General features: G+C 46.2%; 2 protein-coding genes, 2 non-coding genes and 1 pseudogene across 4 annotated transcripts in view; all 5 read left to right on the plus strand.

The window, feature by feature from the left end:
* Positions 1 to 4,961, plus strand: part of LOC147963412 (protein FAR1-RELATED SEQUENCE 9-like) — a 69,395-nt gene extending 64,434 nt beyond the window's left edge. Inside the window, exon 4 of the mRNA XM_087529562.1 lies at positions 4,813 to 4,961. Coding sequence (XP_087385688.1) covers positions 4,813 to 4,961 — 149 coding nt within the window. The remainder of the gene's footprint in view (positions 1 to 4,812) is intronic.
* A 1,313-nt stretch (positions 4,962 to 6,274) lies between these two features.
* LOC125532354 (large ribosomal subunit protein eL37y) lies at positions 6,275 to 8,733 on the plus strand. The gene is made up of 4 exons (XM_087528315.1): positions 6,275 to 6,398; positions 6,506 to 6,641; positions 8,303 to 8,404; positions 8,504 to 8,733. The coding sequence occupies exons 1-4, from the start codon at positions 6,396 to 6,398 to the stop codon at positions 8,542 to 8,544; spliced, it is 282 nt and encodes a 93-aa protein (XP_087384441.1). The 5' UTR covers positions 6,275 to 6,395; the 3' UTR covers positions 8,545 to 8,733.
* On the plus strand, positions 6,992 to 7,086 carry LOC125532357 (small nucleolar RNA R64/Z200 family). Its single transcript, XR_007294037.2, has one exon. It is a non-coding gene; the product is annotated as a small nucleolar RNA R64/Z200 family (small nucleolar RNA).
* LOC125532355 (small nucleolar RNA Z199) lies at positions 7,179 to 7,262 on the plus strand. Its single transcript, XR_007294036.1, has one exon. It is a non-coding gene; the product is annotated as a small nucleolar RNA Z199 (small nucleolar RNA).
* Positions 7,447 to 7,525, plus strand: LOC125532356 (small nucleolar RNA Z199; annotated as a pseudogene).
* Positions 8,734 to 24,401: the final 15,668 nt, after the last annotated feature.

Here is a 24,401-nt window from a genome sequence, read left to right on the forward strand (position 1 = left end):
AAACTTGGACTGAAGTCTCTGAAGATTTTCAGTCAAAGTTTTGGTGCAATCCCTTTCTTCACCCAACATATCATCGCTCTTGTCTAGCATATTTTGAACCTTTTCAAGAGCCTTTTGTTGCTTTACAGCAATCTTAGCGAGTTTAGAATAGCTAGGTTTGAGGTTTTCATCAGATTCATCCTCACTTGATTTAGAGGAGGGGTATTTGAGTACCTTGGCACCTTTTGCCATGAAGCAATAGGTGGGAGTGTAGTCATCATCGTAGTCATCAGCCGAGTTGGAGAAGTTATTCTCCTCAGAGTTGAAGATGGACTTGCTGACGAAAGAAGTAGCGAGGGCTAGGCTCGCCACACCAGATTCTGACTCCTCCGATGCCTCCTCTTCCTCATTTTCTTCAGATTCAGCCTCAGAGTCCAGTTTCTTGCCAATGAATGCCCGAGCCTTCTTGGAGCTGCTCTTCTTGTGAGATGAAGACTTTGAGGATTTTGATGATGAGGACTTTGAAGATTTCTTCTTCTTCTTTGAGTCATCAGAACTGTAATCCTTGTACTTTTTTTCATTTTCCCATTGAGGATAATCTTGAATGTAGTGACCGGGTTTCTTGCATTTGTGGCATAGTCTCTTCTTGTTGTCATGGGATGAGGAATCTGATCTCACGTCATCATTTCTTGAGGATTTACCAAAGCGACCACATCTTGAGAACTTATGAAATTTCCTCACGAGCATTGCTAGCTCCTGGCTCAGTTCTTCAGGATCACCAAGGCTGCTACTAGAATCCTCACCTTCAGATTCAGATACTGCCTTGGCCTTTAGAGCGCGTGATCTGCCATAGCCCGGTCTATAGAGATCTCTCTTCTCATCAAGCTGGAACTCATGAGTATTTAGCCTCTCGAGGATATCAGTGGGATCAAGTGACTTGTAGTCTCCATGTTCTTGTATCATCAGTGCCAGAGTGTGAAATGAGGAATCAAGCGATCTCAGCAATTTCTTCACCACCTCATGGTCGATGATGTCAGTGGCACCAAGTGCGTGGAGCTCATTTGAAATGTCAGTGAGGCGATCGAAGGTTTGTTGAACATTTTCATTATCGAGTCTTTTCAAGCGGTTGAAGAGATTTCAAAGAACGTCAACCCGAGAGTCACGCTGTGTTGAGACTCCTTCGTTGACCTTGGATAGCCTATCCCAGATAAGCTTCGCTATCTCCAAAGCACTCACTCCACCATACTGCCCTTTGCTCAGATGACCACATATGATGTTCTTCGCTTGAGAGTCGAGTTGCTTGAATTGTTGGGGAACGCAGTAATTTCAAAAAATTTCCTACGCACACGCAAGATCATGGTGATGCATAGCAACAAGAGGGGAGAGTGTTGTCTATGTACCCTCGTAGACCGCAACGGAAGCGTTGACGCAACGTAGAGGAAGTAGTCGTACGTCTTCCCGATCCGACCGATCCAAGCACCATTACTCTGGCACCTCCGAGTTCTTGGCACACGTACAGCTAGATGACGTTCCCCGGGCTCCGATCCAGCAAAGCTTCGGGGAAGAGTTCCGTCAGCACAACGGCGTGGTGACGATGATGATGTTCTACCGACGCAGGGCTTCGCCTAAGCACTACAACGATATGATCGAGGTGGAGTATGGTGGCAGGGGCACCGCACACGGCTAAGGAACGATCACGTGGATCAACTTGTGTGTTCTAGGGTGCCCCCCTGCCCCCGTATATAAAGGATCCAAGGGGGGGTGCGGCCGGCCCTATGGAGGTGCGCAGGAGGAGTCCTACTCCTACCGGGAGTAGGACTCCCCTCCCGTTTCCTTGTCCAACTAGGAGAGGTGGAGGGAGAATAGGAAAGGGGGGGCGCCGCCCCTCCCTCCTTGTCCAATTCGGACTAGGGGGAGAGGGGGCGCACGGCCTGCCCTGGCAGCCCCTTCCTCTTCTCCACTTTAGGCCCATGAGGCCCATTAACCCCTCGGGGGGTTCCGGTAACCCCCCGGTGCTCCGGTTTTATCCGATACTTCTCCGGAACGCTTTCGGTGTCCGAATATAGTCATCCAATATATCAATCTTTATGTCTCGACCATTTCGAGACTCCTCGTCATGTCCGTGATCACATCCGGGACTCCGAACTAACTTCGGTACATCAAAATGCATAAACTCATAATAACTGTCATCGTAACGTTAAGCGTGCGGACCCTACGGTTCGAGAACAATGCAGACATGACTGAGACAAATCTCCGGTCAATAACCAATAGTGGGACCTGGATGCCCATATTGGCTCCTACATATTCTACGAAGATCTTTATCGGTCAGACCGCATAACAACATACGTTGTTCCCTTTGTCATCGGTATGTTACTTGCCCGAGATTCGATCGTCGGTATCCAATACCTAGTTCAATCTCGTTACCGGCAAGTCTCTTTACTCGTTCCGTAATACATCATCTCGCAACTGACTCATTAGTTGCAATGCTTGCAAGGCTTATGTGATGTGCATTACCGAGAGGGCCTAGAGATACCTCTCCGACAATCGGAGTGACAAATCCTATTCTCGAAATACGCCAACCCAACATCTACCTTTGGAGACACCTGTAGAGCTCCTTTATAATCACCCAGTTACGTTGTGACGTTTGGTAGCACACAAAGTGTTCCTCCGGCAAATGGGAGTTGCATAATCTCATAGTCATAGGAACATGTATAAGTCATGAAGAAAGCAATAGCAACATACTAAACGATCGGGTGCTAAGCTAATGGAATGGGTCATGTCAATCAGATCATTCACCTAATGATGTGATCCCGTTAATCAAATAACAACTCTTTGTTCATGGTTAGGAAACATAACCATCTTTGATTAACGAGCTAGTCAAGTAGAGGCATACTAGTGACACTAAGTTTGTCTATGTATTCACACATGTATTATGTTTCCGGTTAATACAATTCTAGCATGAATAATAAACATTTATCATGATATAAGGAAATAAATAATAACTTTATTATTGCCTCTAGGGCATATTTCCTTCATGAATCTCTTCACATCAGCATCATTCAAGGAAGGGGTGACGGAGGGAACACCATTTTCCACAACGTACGAGAGATCGTTGTCAATTGCCTCAAGATGCATTCGCATCTTATTCTTCCAGTAGGGGTAGTCCATCCCATCGAAGGTAGGACACCCAGCAGAGACCTTGATCATGCCTGCAGTCGACATGACTAAAACTCCAGGTGGTTAAATCAAAATCACACAGAACAAGGGAGTACCTTGCTTGATACCAATTGAAAGTGCGTTAAGTCGACTAGAGGGGGGTGAATAGGCGATTTTTACAAATTCGTCACTAAGGAATTTCACGGTGAGGAGATTCCTACGTCACGAACTATTAGCAGCGGAATAAGTACTCAGAAATAAGCATAACAGAGTAGTAGCACAGTCATCATGATGAAATGATAAACAAGCACAGAGTACAGAAAGTGTAAACACATGATAAGCAGGCTGAAGACAAGACTGACTGAAGAAATTGAACTGAGGAAATTGAGAAAGTCTTCAGTCAAAGTCTTCAAACAGTAGCGATTAAGAACACAACACAGTAATGAGGAAATTAAAGGGTTGAGGAAATAGAACCAGTTAGCTCGGTGAAGTCAATGATTTGGTAGACCAATTCCAACTATTGTGACAGTCGTACGTCTGGTTGGAGTGGCTAGGTATTTAAACCTGAGGACACACAGTCCCAGACACACAGTCCTCACCGTTGTCTCCTTGAGCTAAGGTCACACAGACCTCGCCCAATCACTCGTGGTAAGTCTTCAGGTGACTTCCAAACCTTCACAAACTCGGTCACTCGGTGATCCACAGTTTCCTCTTAGATGCTCTAGACCATGACGCCTAACCGTCTGGAAGATGCACAGTCTTCAAAGGTAACAAGCGTCGGTTCCACACAGGAATAATCTCTTCAGTGATGCTCAATCACTTTGGGTTTGTAGGTGTTTGGATTTGGGGTTTTTCCTCACTTGATGATTTTCGGTCAAAGTCCACGGAGGATGAGATGCTCTCAATGACAAGTGTCGGTTTCTCTCGGAGCAGCCAACCAGCTAGTGGTTGAGGGGGGCGGCTATTTATAGCCTAGGGAACAGCCCGACATGATAAGAAATAAATGCCCTTCAATGATGTGACCGTTAGGTGGGTAGATATTTTGAGATAGCTTGCGCGTAGCACAACAACGGTCGGAAATTTGACTCTCAAATTCCTCAGGGCTATCATGTTCCTCACTTGTAGGCAATCCACACTGGCAAATTCCTAACTCCTCAGTGAGAACAAATTCCTCAGAGAACAGAAGAACTTCGTCTCTGTCACTGAAGAAATTGACTGACCTGTATGAGATTTCCAATGGCTTCACTCGAAGGGATTGGTAGGTGTAGGATTTTGAGATGAGCATCACTTGAAAACTTTTCCTTAGTTTTACCTCGACCCCTTTAACAGTACGGTGTTTCCTATGACTCAAGAAAGAGAAAATAAAACTACAAAAACAAAGTCTTCACGCTTCATATTCCTCGCACAAATATCGAGTCTTCACGGTCACACCAATTTCTTCACTTTCAAAGTCTTCAGAAGGCCAAAGTCTTCAGTTGAAGACATTCATTTTTAGGGGTTGACTTTCTCTGTAAATATCAAACTCCTCATAGACTTATAGACCTGTGCACACTCATAAACACATTAGTCCCCTAACATATAAGTCTTCAATACACCAAAATCACTAAGGGGCACTAGATGCACTAACAGTATAGTTTCAGAACTTCAATGAAACTAAACTTCTCTAATATTTTGCACATGGGCATCCAAGAAATCACATGTATACATATTTACAACGGCATCATTCCACGCTGAATCCCTCACCGCAAGGGAGCATTGGGACCTCTGACTCTAGTTTGATGACAGGACAAAATCAATTCTTTCTCAATCAACCGAAGCCAACCTAATCTATTCTGTAAAAGGAACAATTTTATCGCATGTGTGTTAGACTTCCAAGCTACAAGTGATTTTTATTCGAACTTGTATGTGCCAGTTTTTTTTGAATGCTACTCCATCTCCCCAGTCAAATATACTCGTTCACAGAATTATCTATGCACAATGTCTGCATGCATCATGCTCATCTAACCTGTCAGCTATCCTTCAGTTTACGTATGATGATAGGGATGCTAGGAATCAATTTTAATTCTATTGACAAAAATGCAGACATAACCATCTATCCAAATGTCAAACCTAGAGGCATAGAGCAAGCAGACAACAGATCAATTGGTCCAAGACTCTGAGTTTAGTAATGAGCATTGTGAGCACAAGATTGACAATTGCATGAAAATAATTTTATTTAAACATAATGGATTTGCTCTCAGCTTTATCCCAATTCAATTTGCATTAGATGTGAGCAACACAAGAAGAAAACGAGATTTACCTGTGTCCTGTGTAGGTGATGTTGAGTCCACGAACTGCAGCTCGACGGCTTTCTTGAGGACGGAAGTGACGACCCGAGCTGGAGCCAAAGATTGTAGTCTCTCTCCCCCTCCAAGCATCCCCGTCCCCCTTCTTCCTCTCCAAGGGCATATCAAATCCATGGCGCTCTAGCTGCGGTCCCCGACGTCCTTCATCTCGCTCCCTCGATCCCTCCTCCAAGCTCCTCCACAAGCCCGAGGCACCGCCCTCTTGTGTAGTTGTCCCGTGCTGGCTCGCCAACCTCCGCGTCACTGGGTGGCGACGATGGTCTGTCATCCGCCCGACGTCGATTTAGGCACCGGTTCTGGCCAAGCTGTGGCACGGCTAGGTCCGGCAAGTGCACATGGCCCGCGGCCAGCCAAGCGACGCAGGTCCAGCCGACCCCGATGGGGGCTCCGGTGCCGGCCAAGCTGCTGCACGGCCAAGTCTGGCAAGCGCACGCGCACGCGGTCGGCAACCAACCGAGCGGGGACGGGATGAGATATGGTAGATTGTAAGCTTTGTGGGAACGGGCGTTTTTTTTTTTGAACATCAGTGCTAACACACACGCATACACTCACCCCTACAATAAATTCAGGAATAATGCGAACACCAGGACTTAACCTGGTGGGCTGAGAATACCATTGTCCCTCCAACCATCCAATCACACACAGGTTGGTTCGTCGGGCAGCATGAGAGTGTAATCTAGTGTTTTTTTACAAGTGCACGATTTCTTTTCTTCACGCGAGCACCTGGGCAATTGGGCTTGTGTCGAAGCGAGATGGCTCAAATCCTCCTTCTCACGGCCCAACAGTCCAACAGACAAACAAAGCCCACCACGGCACCCCGGCGGCTCTCCGCCCCTTATAATGCGCGGTAGGGTTTACGCCACTCCGCCTCCACCGCCGCCACTCCCATTCGCTCGCCTCCTCCAACCCTAAGCAATGGTACGTCTCCGCCTCCGAACCCTAGCCCCCCTCCCCGCCGGCGCCGCCGCCGCTCCGTCGTCGCCTGTCGCTGACCCTCTCTTCTCGCCGTGGTTTTGTTTTTGCAGACGAAGGGTACCGGCAGTTTCGGCAAGCGCCGGAACAAGACCCACACGCTCTGCATCCGCTGCGGCCGCCGCAGCTTCCACCTCCAGAAGAGCACCTGCTCCTCGTGCGGCTACCCCGCCGCCCGCATCCGCAAGTGTAAGCTTCCCCCCTCCCCCTCGCCCCTCCGTTCTAGATCTCCCGGTCTGTTACTGTCATCCGCCACGTTCTTGATGTTGTGCGTCCTCATGTGGTTGGCACGTGGGGCGCTGCTCCTGCACGTAGATTTGATTCGCCGCATTAGGATGCGGTTCATCCCGACGTGGTCGTTCTTAATTGAGATGGTAGCAGCTGATTCGTCATCTCGGTTCATGATTTTTCGGCATGCCCTGTTGCTGTAGTTTGATGGATGCATAGTTTGATCTCCCAGTGGGAATTATTAGTGAATGATGATGTCTGTGTTCGCGAGATTCTCGTCTGCATCTGGTTTCTCCGGTCTGTTTCCCCGGTTTGCAAAATGCTGAATCATGAAATCTACAACGCATGTCAGACTTCGGAGATGCCATTTGGCATTGATGAGAATATATTTCATGTTCTGAGCAACAATGTCTGCATTTCTTATCGGTAGTTGCCCAACTGTAAATTGTTATAGCCTGTTTTCTTGGTGTCCATGCATGCTTATATGTTTGAGGGTGAGGGTCAAGTGATGAGGAATAAACTGCAACAATATGATGGAGCTGTGCTCCTCTGATTCTTAGTATTTAAGTCTCTGATGATACCTCAACACCCTGATGTCTTTGTGCCTTTCTATCAACATACTGAAGGAAGTCCTGCTATCTTCAAACAAATATAATTTCACTCCAATGAGTTTGTAAATTCAACAATGTTGATAAGTTTAACTCCAATGATTTCTAACTGTTACGATGTGTTGTTTCATTGTTCTGCCTTGCCTGGTATCATTTGTGGTTCAAGTGATGATGAGAAACTGCAACAATATGACAGGAGTTTCTCTCCCGTGATTCGTAGTTTTAAGTCTGATGATTTCTCCATGCTTCATCTTCTATTTACCTTTGTCTTTTGAAATGCTATTCTGTTCATGATATTGTTTTCTTGAAGTTGCAATAAATATGACAGGACCATAATTTGTACTCCCTCCATTCCCAAATATTTGTCTTTCTAGACATTTCAAATGGTTACAACGTACGGATGTATGTAGACATATTTTAGAGTGTAGGTTCACTCATTTTGCTTCGTATGTAGTCTCTTGTTGAAATCTTTAGAAAGACAAATATTTAGGAACGGAGGGAGTACTTCTGTCTGATGATTTCTCCATCCTTTATTTCCCTTTTGTCTTCTAACATGCCATCGTATTTACTTGTTTTCTCTGACTTCTACCATGCTTAGCTGTGAATATTGACTACTACACCCTCTGTTTCTAAATGTAAGACGTTTTGTCTGTTCAATTTTAACTTCCAAAATTTCGTACATTTAGAAACAGAGGCTATACTTTTTAATGCGCGGTCTTAACTACCAACGATCAGTCTTTTGATCATGATCATTGCTGCTACCTGGTCATGACTGTTATCTATTACCATCAATGAAGCTTGGGCAATTTAACAAACAGAAAACTTACTGTATGGTGTTTGCTGTTCTTCAGTATATTTAGTAAAATTTGTGTTCTTTGTTCTGATTGGATAGCACTCTGCACAGTCTAGTATTACTGGTCATCTGTTGTCATGTGATTTATTATTTGTTCTTTTGCCACTTTGGGTGTTTTTGATTGGCTCAGTGCTAACTTAGTGATCTATTCATATCTTCAGACAACTGGAGTGTGAAGGCCATCAGGCGCAAGACCACCGGCACTGGAAGGATGAGGTACATGCGCCATGTGCCTCGCAGGTTCAAGAGCAACTTCAGAGAAGGTACATTGCCATCTGTATCCGAAGTTATTAACACTGGGAACATCCTTTTATAACTGAACCGATTCTTATGCATCTTCTTTCTGTTGCTTGTTAACTCAGGTACCGAGGCTGCCCCCAGGAACAGGGCCGCGGCCAACTAGGTCTGGATTTTGCCCCATCAGGAATCCTGTGAAGCTAGAATTTAAAGACTTTTTGCTTGGATTGTACCCTGCCTGAACTATTGTTGCTATAGAATTGAGTATGGATCTGATATGTTTTGTTGCATGGGTTTGGAAATTGATCTCTGAATCTAAGACCAAATTTGTCTGAATGTTACGAGTACTTGATCAGTTCTCTTCCTCCTTTTTTCTCTTGTGTGTGCGATCTGCTTTCCAATCTTGGTGAAATTTGGAGGAGGCTGACTGCTTGCGATTTGATAAACAAAATTTTAGTGCAGTAGAACAAAAGGCACGAACACTGCATTTTGAAACAAAAAGTACAGTAGAAACATCGCACAGTTCTTAACAATCTTCCTGTTGTGAAGTTTGGCTGAAAAACTTGAAATTTTGAGAGTCTGACCTTAGAGCATCTGCATTGCATGACTAATACATAATATTTCAAATGTTGTTGACACACATAATGAGCATCATGTCAAAACCATAATTTAATGATCCAACAGCGAATATCAATGACATCTGGGACCCCACTGTTTATTTAACCCCAAGTTTATTTTAGGTTAGATTTAACTTAAACCCAGTAGCCCCATGTGTCAGGTTTGACCACTGGCACGTCATCATGGTCTGGTCCCACCATTCAGTGACTGGCTAGGACCTCTAGTAAGAAAAGTATTTGCTGTAATTGGGTATTTCAGAAATGATTTTGGAATTACAGAAAATACTTGCAAACTTCAAAATTTCAACATATTCAACCATAATAGATGAGAGTAAATTATGTATGAAAAATTATCAGAAAAATCTAAAGAATCTGTTTATGCCATGTTCATGCATGTTTGAACAAGTTAACCTTACTGATTAGGATGAAACGACTAAATGGCATTTTATTTAAAGTCATTTGGAGTCAGAAAGGCTATATTTGCTCTAGTTCCACTTCAATTAAATTGGATAATAGTTGCATTAGGTAAATCCAATAACTTAATGACATATCATTCATTTGGTTGTGCAATGAATGTTGCTCATTTTCTGTTTGTCGGTGTTTTGCTTCTTGGTAGAAGACGTTTTCGACGTACTGATCAATGACACTGATGAAGAGCAGTACCAGAAGTGTCATGCAAGCAAAACCTTCCAGAAGTGTCATGCAAGCAAAACCTCCTTGATCATGTCGATACAATCCTACTCTCTTGCCTTGCTCTCATTTCAACGCATTAGGATGAAACGATTCAACTGTTACTGTTTTCGTTAGTTGAATCCATTCCTTTGCATGACCTATCTTTGTCACAATAAAAGCTTACACAATGCTAGCATGATTAGAAGTGCTTGAAACCATGTCATGGCCCTACATCCTTGTCATGCTTGGTATGCTTAGAATTGTGCAGTATCGGTCCACCGGGGCGATGAATCGAAAGTGGTTGTGAACATGTTAGTGAAAAGATAATTTGGGCTAAAGGCAGAGATGAGAGGCCATGTAGGCAGCGGCGATGCCAACCAAAATAATCTATGGGGTCAACTGTATTTTTTGTGAATTTTTTCTTCATGATGAACAGTAATGAACAATGATTATAGGTTGTTTTTCAAAAAAGCTGTGGGGTCGGCTGACCCAACAGCTTACACATAGCTTCGCCACTGCATGTAGGAGTATATGGTGAGTTGTTTCATTGAAGCTACTTTATCATGTAGGACCCGAGTTCTTGTGTTTGAGCTTCGAGAAAGAGAATACGACCACACATCGGGCAAATGGATCCCCGCTCGGCCTATTACCTTGCCTCGGCCTCTGTCCATGATCTGCAAGTAGTTCGTTGCTCGTAGGATGTGCGACGTTGTTACCAAGCGAAGTACCATCCGAAGAGGTAGGCTTGGGACAACCGGCACCCTGGCACATCAAAACAAGCGAAGTACCATCCGACGAGATGGGCTTGGGGACACCCTTCCTCTATGTGGTGATATCCTGGACTAGAGTCGTTGTAAGTTGATAGTTGTGGTCATCATCCTCGTTGGCATTCCGCGAGCCATCAAGTTGTACAGGGCTCGTGAACATGACTATGTATTCTTGTTCCATTTTATTCGTTTGTTCTTCCTCTGCAAGGACTTACAATTCTCTTCTTTGATTGCCGCCTTGCACTCCTCACATGCCACTTTCATTGCCCTGACCTCATGCCACTTCAAGACATTCTCTTAGTTTTGTGTGCTATGATCTCTTTGTCTTAAACACAACTGCGTCTCCTCCATTCTTCTGTTAAGTGGCCTCTTTGCAGTTATGATTAGAGTGGCATTGGGGTTAGGAATTTTGACTTCATCAACATCGTCATCGGTATCATCATTGTTGTGCATTTTTGTGTAGCCGATGATGATTTAGCCTTCCTCTCCTGTTGGGTTGGATCATTTTTCCTATCTCTCCACTCCTGAGCAAAGCCTAATAATCGAACATGAGAAAAGCCACCTCCAACATGTGCCTCTCCTCTGCCCCAGCGAACAGACACGTCTCCTCCTCCGCGTTCACCTCCTCTAGCACCGCCATAGACTCCTGCTTCATATCGCTTTTGGTCTTGTACCGGGATTGGATCTTGTTTATGGTTGCCAGCTTGCACACATCGCCTCCCACGAACATCAGTAGCCACTCCTCCCTCACCGATCGTTGATAAGCTCACCGACAGATTTAGGGAAAAGTGGATCTCGATGGGGAGTAGGTGTGGAGAACTCTCAATGAGAATGCGGAAGGGCACACACACCTAGCAACAGCTGAGGATTAAGTGTGGCGTCAATCCCCCGCCCCTAGCCATGCTCATGGATCGAGGAGACCTTCGCGCTGCACCCAATCTCCTCGTCGAGCCATGCGACATGGCATGGGAAATGTAATGCAACACATGGTACAAAATTCTCCTCAGCGTGACACGTTCGAGTGTCAACGACGTGGCCCACCTCATCTAGGTGGACCCCGTTGTGCGTCGTTGCCCGCCGGTAGACGAGCAAGCTCGCCGCTAGGAGATCGGGAACGAACCATGCCGTCCACCATGAGTCGTCCGTGCGCAAGAAACCCTCATCATCCCCCCGACGGTGACTCCGTAATAATTTATTTTGATATTACATGAACCGTTGCATACTGAGTAAATTTGTCTATGGCTTTGGTACCAGAGTGGTATATTTAACAAGACTTTCAAACAGTTGACACAAGTTCGTTCAAACTCTTGTTCCTCGATGGCTCCATCTGATACTTGTTCCTCGATGGCTTCATCCGATGACTTTTTAGGACATTACAAGTAGGAGGGGAACTTTTGGTCTATGGGTTGTATATAGGGCTGCAAGAAAAGCTCGAAGCTCGTGAGCCGCTCGAGATTGACTCGTTTTTTGACTCGACTCGAGATCAACTCTAAAAGAAACGAGTTGAGTTTAAACACTTTGTGTAGATCGACCGAGAAACGAGCCGATCTTGAGCCAATGTTGGTTCGCTCAATTTTAGCTCGATAGCTCGACAGAATATCATTATGTTAAATGATCATGCCATATATTAAATGGAAATAAGATAATTTGTTACCATATATGCTGTCCATAATTTTTCTCCATTTTATTTACCAATGAATATGGAAACTTAATTAAGTGCAGAGAAGATTTAGGCCTAATTATGGCACGTGGTCGACTATGTGTTAACTATCCTATATTTTTGGCAAAGGTTCCCAGTATATTCTCCTTAATTTTTTTTGTTTTTCATTCATAGTTTTATAATTTTTACCATCTTATTTAGCTCGAAACTAGCTCGAGATCAACTAGAGATCGTTACAAGCTGAGCACGAGTCATGTTCTACAGGTCGATCATCAGCTTCACTCAGTTTGAGCTTGCTCGAATTTTCATATGAGTTGAGCTGAGCCAACTTCAACTCGCTCGAGCTCGACTCGTTTGCAGCCCTAGTTGTATATATATACCCTATATGAAAAACAAATTTAGTAACTAAATAAAAAAAATCTGATTTTTTTGAAATAAACCTGACCTTCCGTTGACTTATTATAGAAAAAAAACAAATTTTCGGCCAAAATAATGTGAATAGTGATCTATAATAGCAAGTAAATTTTGTTTTCCCCCTAAGTCAATGCTGGATTTCATTCGTGAAAATTTATATACTAGTGCAAAAGAATGTCAAGTTTGTTCTAGAAAAACCTTTAAACTTTTTTTGTCTATTATTTTAATTATTAAATTATTCTAAACAAGTTCATGGTGGGCCTTGTCTATCCCATACCATTCCGTTCCGAGACCTCAGTCACCGGTCACCACCCTACGTTTTTTTTTGAACCGGGCTATACCCCTTTCCATTGCAAATGAACGGAAATACAAAAGGTTCGGAAACAAGTCAGGAGAAGAGGGAAAGAGGTAGAGCGAGTCCGGGCACTGCCAGGAAACCCACTGCATTCGCCCGCCATCGAAACGAATGCCATGGGGCGAAAACCTGGGCAGCACCAAAATATCATAGCATACATCTGAACTACTACAGACAAGGACATGAGACACCCACAAAAGAACCAGAACACCATCACAGGATCACAGGATCACCCAGCTCCAGTCACCGGACGTCTTGCATATTTATTCTCCCCTGATCGGCACACTCGCAGCGTTGCACATCCCCATCAAGCGCATCGTGCTCGACCTGATCATCTCGGCACCGCTTCGCAGCTCCTTGGCGCCTTCCTCCTGCTGCAGCCCTGCCCAATACAATAGAAAAAAACACATGGAGAAAACTATTTCAAAGGGCGTTTTGATTAGCTTCTTTTTGAAAGTAGCTCGATTCCGAGCTAGCCAAATGGCCCAGCAAGCAGCAGCCAGGCCCACAGTATAGTACTTTTGTCCATCAGGGAAAAAAGCATGACACCAAGCAAAATATTGCCAGTAGTTATTCGGGCACATTTCAGTACCCAGCACCACCCAACGCATCTCCAGACCACCCTGGCCACAGGACAGGTGAAGAACAGATGTTGGGAGGTTTCCAACTCATTACAAAAAGAGCATGTGGGATTCCCAGGCCATTTCCTCGTTCTCATGACTTGCCTAGTGAGCACTGCATCCTGGGACAACTGCCACAGAAAAATCTTGATTTTGAGTGGGATTTTAGCTTTCCAAATCCATCTATAATGGCATCCACTAAGAGGGCTCTCTAGCCACTTATACACAGATTTAGTAGAGAATTTACCATTACTATTAAGCCCCCAGTAGACCCGGTCCTCACCCTGACTCAGCCGAATGCTATTGATCGTATTACTCATTTCTTCCCATTGACAGGATAACTCAGGCGCGAGCCTCCTCCTGAAAAAGGTATGGACGTCCACAGAACTGAACCTATCAACGGTGCAATTCTGATCATTACATATCTCAAAGAGCAATGGATATAGAGTCTGAAAAGGACTCAACCCCTTTATGGAATGTTTGTAGATTCTGACGAGGTCACCAGATTCTAGATGGATCTTCCTGCCAACTAAGTAAATATCTTTTACTTTTAGTAAGGCTTTCCAACAGGGGGAATCGGAAAACCTGGGCTTAACCAAGGCCACAAATTTGTTTGTCAGGTAGCGTGCACGAACAATATCTTGCCACATCCCCGTTTGGGTCTCTAGTTTCCACCACCACTTGACCATCAAACTAACATTCTGTTTGTGGAGGTCCTTAACCCCCAAACCACCTTTATCTCTGGATCTGCAGATCCTGTTCCATCTAACAAGATGATACCTCCTCTTCTTATTTCACCCTTGCCAAAAGAACTTTCGTCTATGTTTGTCGAGGCGCTCAATGAAAGTTTTGTTCATAAGCCACATAGACATATGGTACAAGGATATTTGGGTGACTACCGAATCTCGCAAGGTCAGCCTCCCCCCCATCGAGGCTGCACTACCGATCCACGCTTCAAATCTTTTCAGATACTTGATAATGATAAATTCCCAGTCTGAGTTTCTGAGATTGGTGTAGCTAATAGGCATCCTCAAGTACTTAATAGGGAACCTGCCCACCTCATAGTTAAATAGGTCTGCATACATATTCACCACATTTCCATCACCCCCACAGTAAGAATCTCACTTTTTTGAAAATTCACCTTAAGCCCCGACATCAATTCAAACATGTAAAGAAGCATCTTCAAGTTGACTGCTTTGTCAATGTCATGTTCTAGGCAGATAATAGTATCGTTAGCGTATTGAAGAACTGACACCCCATTAGGTATCAGGTCAAAAGCAAGACCCACTAACAGACCACTTTTTGGGCATTTGTAATCATTTTAGCCAAACAATCCACAGCTAGATTGAAAAGGAATGGGGAATGGGGATCGCCTTGGCGAACCCCCTTCGCACTTTGGAAGTAGGGGCCTACTTGATTATTCAATTTGATGCTCACAGTCCCATTATGCAGGATATTCCTAATCCACCCGCACCATGTATCATTAAAGCCTCGCAGTTTATGGCAATCTAGAATAAAATCCCAATTTACTTTATCATAAGCATTCTCGAAATCGAGTTTCAGAACTACACCCACCCTCTTTTTTACATGAGTGTAGTTAAGAATCTCATGCAGAGACATCACACCGTCCATGATGTTCCTCCCTTTCACGAAAGCATTTTGGGCCCTACTAATGAGCTTATCAGCATATTTTTCAACTCGCCTATCTAGGACCTTAGTAATAAGCTTGTACGGACACCTCAAGAGGCAAATTGGTCGGAACTGCTGTATCTTGTTTGCACCCGCAATTTTTGGAAGGAGGGTAATCACACCATAATTCAGGCGCTGGACATCTAGATCCCCTTTATGAAAGTGTTTAAATAGGAGCATAATATCATCCTTCACGATATCCCAGCACACCTGATAGAATTCTACAGGAATGTTGTCTGGTCCAGGCGCTCTATTATGTGCCATAGCGAACAGGGCTTCTTTGACTTCTACCTCCGTAAAAGCCCGACACAGATCCGCATTATCTTTTTCATCTAGTTTTTCATTTGTGGCCCAAGTATCGGGATCCATATGGAACTCATTACCAGGCGTAGGACCGAAAAGGGTTTTGTAGAATTCTGTCGCATGGGTAATCAGATTATCAGTCCCTTCTATTTCCACATCACCAACTTTCAGGGAATGAATCGTATTTTTCCTCTTGCGCCCGTTCGCAATCTTATGATAGTAATTAGTATTAAGATCTCCTTTTAGCAGCCATCTTTCATGAGATTCCTGCAACCAAAATATCTCTTCGTTCACCAAAAGTTCATGCAACTCCGCACTAATATCGACTTTGATGCTATACATCTCAGGGGACAGGGGACCACTCTATTCTATTTCCTCCAGCATACCTAGCTCCAATCCGAGCTCTTCTTTCCTTCTTTTGTCATGGCCATATCTATTTGACCCCCACCCTTTAAAATAGTTCTTAAACCTTTTAAATTTTATATTTAGGATATCAATAGGGTCCAAGAAATGCACCTTCCTCGACCAGATCCTACTAACAGTAGGAAGGAAATCTTTATCCTTAATCCAGGCCAAATTGAAGCGAAACTCTCGAGGTTTAGGAGCTTCACACCCCTCTTCCCCACCAGAGAGAAGCAAAGGGTTGTGATCTGAAATTTCCCGAACCAATTTCCTGACTGAGACCATAGGAAAAAGTTCCTCCCACCCTTCAGACATCAAGATACGATCCAATTTTTCTAGGGTAGGATGAGCTTGGTTGTTAGTCCAAGTGTATTTCCCCCCACTAATATAGATTTCTCTAAGGGCCAAAGCATTGATGATGGAATTGAAGATATCAGTTGCTCTATTATTCTGCATCTTTTTATTTTTCTCATCACCACGCCACAGGATATTAAAATCACCCCCTATAATGTAGGGAATAGTCATGCTACTACAACTAGCAGCGAGCTCTACCAGAAACTCCTCCTTAAACTCCTCATGGGCTGCCCCATAGACCACCAGCAGGCCCCAGTCAACATTTTTCTTCTTGTCATGCAGGGTTAGCTGTAAAGCATATTTCCTCTTGGTACAGGAAGTGATCTCTATTGTATCCTGCCTCACACCCCCAAGGATGCCACCAGATTTTCCAACAGATGGTATCCATTCCCAATGGAATAAACCAAAAGGGTCAATTCTTCTAATGCATTTAGGAGTAAAGTTTTTCTTCATAGTTTCTTGCAAACCAATGAAATCAAGGGAATGATCACTAATCATGTCTGAGAGGCAGGTGGCCATTCCTTTCTTGCCTACCTCTCTACAGTTCCAAATGAGCCCTCTCATTTGGAACGTTTTTTGTGAAAATGAGATCAAGTAGTCCTGCCAGGACGCAATGCAGGACTACAACACAAATCCTGAGACACTGCCTTTTTTCTGGCTCCTAGTCACAGGCCTCGAGAGCTTAACCGCAGATTTCTTTTTAGATCTTTTTTTCTTCTGTTTACCAGAGGATTTTTGGTCATAGACAGTTTCATCTTGGTCAAGCCAAGTCAGATTAACAGGAACAGATTTTCCTAGCCCATTGGTAAGCAAGATATCATCCTCAACATCGGTATCACTGTCCCCAATGTTCTTTTTACTATCTAGGTTTTCCCTCATGAGGGAGTCCTGGATTAGGGGTCCTCAGACAGCCGAACTATATACTTTAGCCGGACTGTTGGACTATGAAGATACAAGATTGAAGACTTCGTCCCGTGTCCGGATGGGACTCTCCTTGGCGTGGAAGGCAAGCTTGGCAATATGGATATGTAGATCTCCTCCCTTGTAACCGACTCTGTGTAACCCTAGCCCCCTCCGGTGTCTATATAAACCGGAGGGTTTAGTCCGTAGGACAACAACAATCATACCATAGGCTAGCTTCTAGGGTTTAGCCTCTACGATCTCGTGGTAGAGCAACTTTTGTAATACTCATATGATCAAGATCAATCAAGCAGGAAGTAGGGTATTACCTCCATCGAGAGGGCCCGAACCTAGGTAAACATCGTGTCCCCCGCCTCCTGTTACCATCCACCTTAGACGCACAGTTCGGGACCCCCTACCCGAGATTCGCCGGTTTTGACACCGACATTGGTGCTTTCATTGAGAGTTCCACTGTGTCGTCACCATAAGGCTTGATGGCTCGTCTCGTTGTCAAGGACAACATCACCTCCTGGGGAGCCCTGGCTGTAGGCCAAACTCTCCGACTAGGCGACTTCATCATGACCGCCCGTTCGGCCTCTGCGCCGACGATGACCTCTCTGTTCATCAAAAACCGCCTCCACGTCGGCTCGGGATTCGCCGAGCAGATGGATCCAATGGAGCTCTCCTCCTTGAACGAGCTCTTGGATCGCATTGCCGCTTTGGGAGTCACTACGGACTATGATCGGATTGGGCTTAAACCCGACCAAAGGGAGATTAACTCTCCGCCGGTCACCCATCAGATAGCGGTGGTGGAGGAGCAACTCAGCGATTCTTCCTCTATCTTGAGGACGAACTATGTCCAGATCCCTGAGCTCTCTGAGCCGGATACCCGTCTACGGGAGGACATGGCCCAAGCCTTGAACCTAGAATCAGACAGCAGGCCAGACCTAGCGGGCAACATCCCAGAGCCCGAACTTCCAAGATCGGAAACTCCTCCGCGCTCGGGTCTCAGATCGGGTCAGGATTCGGACCTAAATCTACCCACCCACCCAGATATAAGTGATCTTTCACACATTAGACAAGAGCTCCAAGAGACAGTACACCACTATTGGGCCAGATTCCTCCTTGTAATGAGCAAGGTTAAGGACTGTCGCGAGGAAGACGCAATTTCATTCTTTTGCAAAAATTGCACGGACATGGGAATCCTCAACGCCATAAGTCGCCGTGACATAGCACACTTCGCTGACTTGACGTCCATAGTACGGAAGTATTGTGCGATGGAAAGCGCCTGGAAAACCCAAACAAAATTTTGGGATCCTCCGGCTCTCACAAAACCCCCCGTCCGAACTAAAAGGGTGTACTCTCGTAAGTCACCCGACGCAATTACAAAGAAGCAAAAGCCCACTACAGGGCGTGGAACCGTAATGGAGGGATGGCTTAATGGGCCATGCAAAATTCACAGTACAATGGATACCATGCCAACACATAGCCTTAGAGCATGTTGGGTACTCCGGCAGGTGGCCAAGAGCGGTGAGGATCTCCTCTGTTGGGGAACGTAGTAATAAATCAAAAATTTCCTACGTGTCACCAAGATCAATCTAGGAGATGCTAGCAACGAGAGAGAAGGAGTGCATCTTCATACCCTTGAAGATCGCTAAGCGGAAGCGTTACAAGAACGCGGTTGATGGAGTCGTACTCGCGGCGATTCAAATCGCGGAAGATCCGATCTAGCGCCGAACGGACGGCGCCTCCGCATTCAACACACGTACAGCCCGGGGACGTCTCCTCCTTCTTGATCCAGCAAGGGGAGAGGAGAAGTTGAGGGAGGACTCCGGCAGCACGACGGCGTGGTGGTGGAGCTTGTGGTATTCCTGCAGGGCTTCGCCAAGCTCTACGGAGGAGAAGGAAGAGTTGGAGGAGGGAGGGGCTGCGCTAGGAGAAGGGGTGCAACTGCCCTCTCTCTCCCTCACTATATATAGGGGGAAGGGGGTGGAGGAGGCGCCCTAGGGTTCCCTAGGGGAGGGGCGGCGGCCACAGGGGAAACCCTAGATGGGTTTGGGCGCCCCACCCCTAGGAAACTTGCCCCCCAAGCCGGGAGGGGCGGCGCCCCCACCTCTCCAGGTTATATGAGAGGGGTTGGGAGGGGCACACAGCCCCTTAGTGGGCGGGTGTGCCCCCTCCCCTTGGCCCATAAGGCCCCCCAACGCTTGTCGGGGCCTCCGAAACACCTTTCGGTCACGCTGGTCATCACCTGGTACTCCTAGAACAATTCCGGACTCCAATACCCTTCGTCCAATATATCGATCTTCACCTCCGGACCACTCCGGAGTTCCTCGTCACGTCCGGGATCTCATCCGGGACTCCGAACAACCTTCGATAACCACTCCAAAAGTCCCGAAACTCCACGAAAGTCATTTTTGGAAATAATAAAAAATATTGAGCGGAAGAAGTACGTCAGAGGGGGACCCACCTGTCCACGAGGGTGGGGGGCGCGCCCTACCCCCCAGGGCGCACCCCACTGCCTTGTGGGCCCCCTGTTGGCTCTCCGATGGCCATCTTCTGCTATATGAGGTCTTTCGTCGAGGAAAAAATCATAGGCAACCTTTCAGGACGAAACTCCGCCGCCACGAGGCGGAACCTTGGCGGAACCAATCTAGGGCTCCGGCAGAGCTGTTCTGCCGGGGACACTTCCCTCCGGGAGGGGGAAATCATCGCCATCATCATCACCAACGCTCCTCTCATCGGGAGAGGGTAATTGTAACACCCTTGATGCGGCTATAGCTCCCACGTGTCGAGGCACGACTTAGAGACATAACCGCATTGAAAGCAATGTCGCAAGTTAGGCAATCATCACAACATCCCATGTAATATACAAAATAAAAGGGGAGGTACATAGTTGGCTTACACTCGCCACGTCACATCAAAGTACATAAATAACATACATCATCCAAACACTCATGGCGCGACTACGGCGCCAAAATAGAAGAAAATCCGACATGCGACACGGTCCCGATCAAACCCCAACTGGGCACCACTACTGATCATCAGGAAAAGACACATAGTAACGCTGAGAGTCCTCGTCGAACTCCCACTTGAGCTCGTAGGCGTCACCTGGAGCGGAATCACCTGGACCTGCATCTGGTATAGTAGGAATCTGTGAGCCACAGGGACTCAGCAATTTCGCACCCTCGCGATCAAGACTATTTAAGCTTATAGGAAGGGGTAAGGCAAATATATGTGGAGCTGCAGCAAGCGACTAGCATATATGGTGGCTAACTTATTCGCAAAAGAGAGCGAGAAGAGGAGGCAAAGCGCGAGCGAGAATCTAGAGGAACAACCTGCGCAAGCATTACTCCAACACCGTGTCCACTTCCCGGACTCCGCCGAGAAGGGGCCATCACGGTAACACACACGGTTGATTCATTTTAATTAAGTTTATGTTCAAGTTATCTACAACCGGACATTAACAAATTCCCATCTGCCCATAACCACGGGCACGGCTTTCGAAAGTTCAATCCCTGCAGGGGAGTCCCAACTTAGCCCATGACAAGCTCTCACGGTCAACGAAGGAATATACCTCCACCCGAGACATTCCGATCAGACTCGGTATCCCGGTACAACAAGACACTTCGACAGGATAAAACAAGACCAGCAACACCGCCCGAATGTGCCGACAAATCCTGATAGGAGCTGCACATATCTCTTTCTCAGGGCACACTCAGATTGTCTAAACTTCCGGTAGGCCAGCCCAGAGTTGCCCCTGGTAGCCACCGGCGGCTGACAGTTTGGACCAACACTCAGAGGAGCACTGGCCCGGGGGGGTTAAATAATGATGACCCTTGAGTCTGCAGAACCCAAGGGAAGAAAAAGGCTAGGTGGCAAATGGTAAAACCAAGGTTGGGCATTGCTGGAAAAGCTTTAATCAAGGCGAACTATCAAGGGGTTCCCATTATAACCCAACCGCGTGAGGAACACAAAATCCGGGAACATAACACCGATATGACGGAAACTAGGGCGGCAAGAGTGGAACAAAACACTAGGCGAGAGGCCGAGCCTTCCACCCTTTACCAAGTATATAGGTGCATTAAGATAACATAGCAATATAATGATATCCCAACAAGTAAATAAATGTTCCAACAAGGAACGCCTCCAATCTTCACCTGCAACTAGCAACGCTATAAGAGGGGCTGAGCAAAGCGGTAACATAGCCAATCAACGGTTTGCTAGGACATGGTGGGTTAGAGGTTCAACATGGCAATTGGGAGGCTGACAAGCAAAAGGTAGGCATCGTAGCATTGGCATAGCAAAAGAGCGAGCAAACTAGCATAGCAAAGATAGTAGTGATTTCGAGGGTATGATCATCTTGCCTGCAAAGCTGTCAGAGTTGAATGGATCCTCAAAAGCAAACTCAACGGGCTCCTCGTTAGCGAACTCGTCTCCCGGCTCTACCCAAACAAGACAAACAAGCAACAAGGATACAATCAACCACGTGCAAGCTCAAACAATAAGATGCGATGATGGTATGCTATGCGGGATGCGATGCGGGATGCAAAATGCAAGATATGACAGGAAATGCATGGACCTGGCCTCAACTTGGAAAACCAAGTGTGCCACTGGAAAGATGGGATGAAATCGCTTGAAAACGATATAAAGAACGCCGGAATCGGAGTTACGGTTTGGAAATGGCAAGCGATTTAAGAATGACACCGGTCTACGATTTACAGCAAGTAGGCCTTTAAATGCAATGAAATGAACATGCTACAACACTCAAACATGACAACAAAATACATGGCAGGGAAGCATTCAAGATGCTTAACAAAATACTAGCACTGAGCCACGGCCAATTCATCCATTATGAGGTTCAAACAAGCATGGCAAAAACGCAAATGCAAAACAGATTTCAGACTTAGTGAAACTAACACTTGTCTGAAATTTCAGATCATGAAGCCCTCTTCGGAGTAAGAAAACAACATGCTACAGGACCTGATTAAGATAAATAAGAACATGGCATGGAGCTACTCAACAAGCTTAACAAAAGACCCTAAGTGACCTGGGGCCAAAATGGATGAAAAAATACACTAACAAGCACACGAACATAGCTAAAACACAATCAGTTTTCAGACTTAGTGAAAACTGAGACATGCTGAAATATAACTCACGAAGGCATGTAAACGAGCTCGATGCACTCACTACGGTGCAAGTCATGGCAAGGCAAGCATACATCCATTAAGAAGGCACAAAATGCTAGCTAGACATGGCAAGAACAAAGGCATAGCATGCACGGATCAACTATAATAGCATCGGCAAAATCGCAAACAAGTTGACGATCTGCCCAGATTCACAACGAAGCAAAAGTAGAGCTCGATTGACTCAAGATAGGGTGCTCCATAATTGCAAACAAAGGCATGGATGGATAGAGCATAACAAGATTAACAAAACTCCTTTACTGATCATCCTCAAAAGAGGCACAGATCACTAGGAAACAGCATGAACATATGGCATCATGAACTAAACAATCCCAGACTTAGTGAAAACTACTAAGTCCCTGAAAACAGAGTTACCGGGTGCCTCACTTTGCAAGCTTGCACAAGTCACCAAACACATCCTAAAAATGCATGGGTTGCACCTCTGGAAAGATAACAAGATGCTTAACAAAACATATGAAGGACTCACAGGCATATCATGCACACAACAATCATGGCAAAAATGACAAAAGTCTAAGATGAACTAGCAGATCTGACAAATAACTCATGAAGCCTCCTTCTAGCAGCATTTCGGGCATCAAGATAAACTCAAATGAAAATGATGCAATGGAATGAAATGATGTACTCGTCGAGGCGAACATTTTGATATACTATATGTCCAAAACGGAGCTACGGATGCGGAGATATGACAGGTCAAAGTATGCACAAAAATTAGGGTTTCGGGGATAAAAGTCAACCGCGGATCTCAGATCCAGATCTGCACGGATTTCGGAGCACGCCGTAGTTACTGTAGCAGTTCGCCGAAATCGACGGGCTAGGAGGCCGGCGGCTCGCCGGAGCTCGGAGACGAGGAGGGAGAGGCCGGGGCGGAGCCCGGCTCCGGCGGAGGCGGCGGGGAGAGCGGGGCCGGCTCGGGCGGCGGTCGGCGACGAGGTCGCCCGATGACGCGGCGGCGACCGGCGAGGTGGACGGCGGGCGGCGGAGGCGGATCCGGCACCGGCGTCGGGGAAGAGACAGGCGGCGGGCGGCGGCGGAGTGCCCCGGTGGCGGCTCGGGCGAGGGCCCGCCTCGGGCCTGGGCGGGCCGCGGCGGCGGCGGTGGCCGGCTGCCACGTGGCGGGGCGTGGGAGGCTGGAGGCGGCGGGGCGGACACGTCCGGCCCGAATCGGACGTGTCCGTCGGCGGGAGGTGCGGCGGATCTGGAGAATTAGGGTTTTGAGAGGGGGAGAGAGATCCGAACATGGAGGGGTCTATTTATAGACATAAGTGGAGCTAGGAGAGTCCAAATGTGGTGCGGTTTTCGGCCACACGATCGTGATCGAACGCTCTAGGTGATGGAGCAGAGTTTGGTGGGTTTTGGGCCAAATTGGAGGGGTGTTGGGCTGCAACACACACGAGGCCTTTTCGGTCCCTCGGTTAACCGTTGGAGTATCAAACGGAGTCCAAATGACACGAAACTTGATAGGCGGTCTACCGGTAGTAAACCAAGGCCGCATGGCAAGTCTCGGTCCAATCCGGAAATGTTTAATATCCACACACGAAAGAAAGCTAAAAATGACCACTGGAGGAGAACGAAGCGCCGGAATGCAAAACGGACAACGGGGAAAATGCTGAAATGCATGAGATGAACACGTATGCGAATGCAATGCACATGATGACATGATATGAGATGCATGACAACGAAAACAACACATGGAGACAAAGACCCGAACCCGAGAAATAAATATAACTTAACGCCGGAAACGGCAAGAGTTGGAGTACAAATTGGGAAAGTTATATCCGGGGCGTTACAACAATCTCCATCAACATCTTCACCAGCACCATCTCCTCTCGAAACCCTAGTTCATCTCTTGTATCCAATTCTTGTCTCCAAGTCCGGGATTGGTACTGGTAGGCTGCTAGTAGTGTTGATTACTCCTTGTAGTTGATGCTAGTTGGTTTATTTGGTGGAAGATCATATGTTCAGATCCTTTATGCATATTAATACCCCTCTGATTATGAACATGAATATGCTTTGTGAGTAGTTACGTTTGTTCCTGAGGACATGGGAGAAGTCTTGCTATTAGT

Source organism: Triticum urartu, chromosome 6A (assembly GCF_056163025.1).
Source record: "Triticum urartu cultivar PI428250 chromosome 6A, HENAU_Tu73, whole genome shotgun sequence".
Classification (NCBI taxonomy): domain Eukaryota; kingdom Viridiplantae; phylum Streptophyta; class Magnoliopsida; order Poales; family Poaceae; genus Triticum; species Triticum urartu.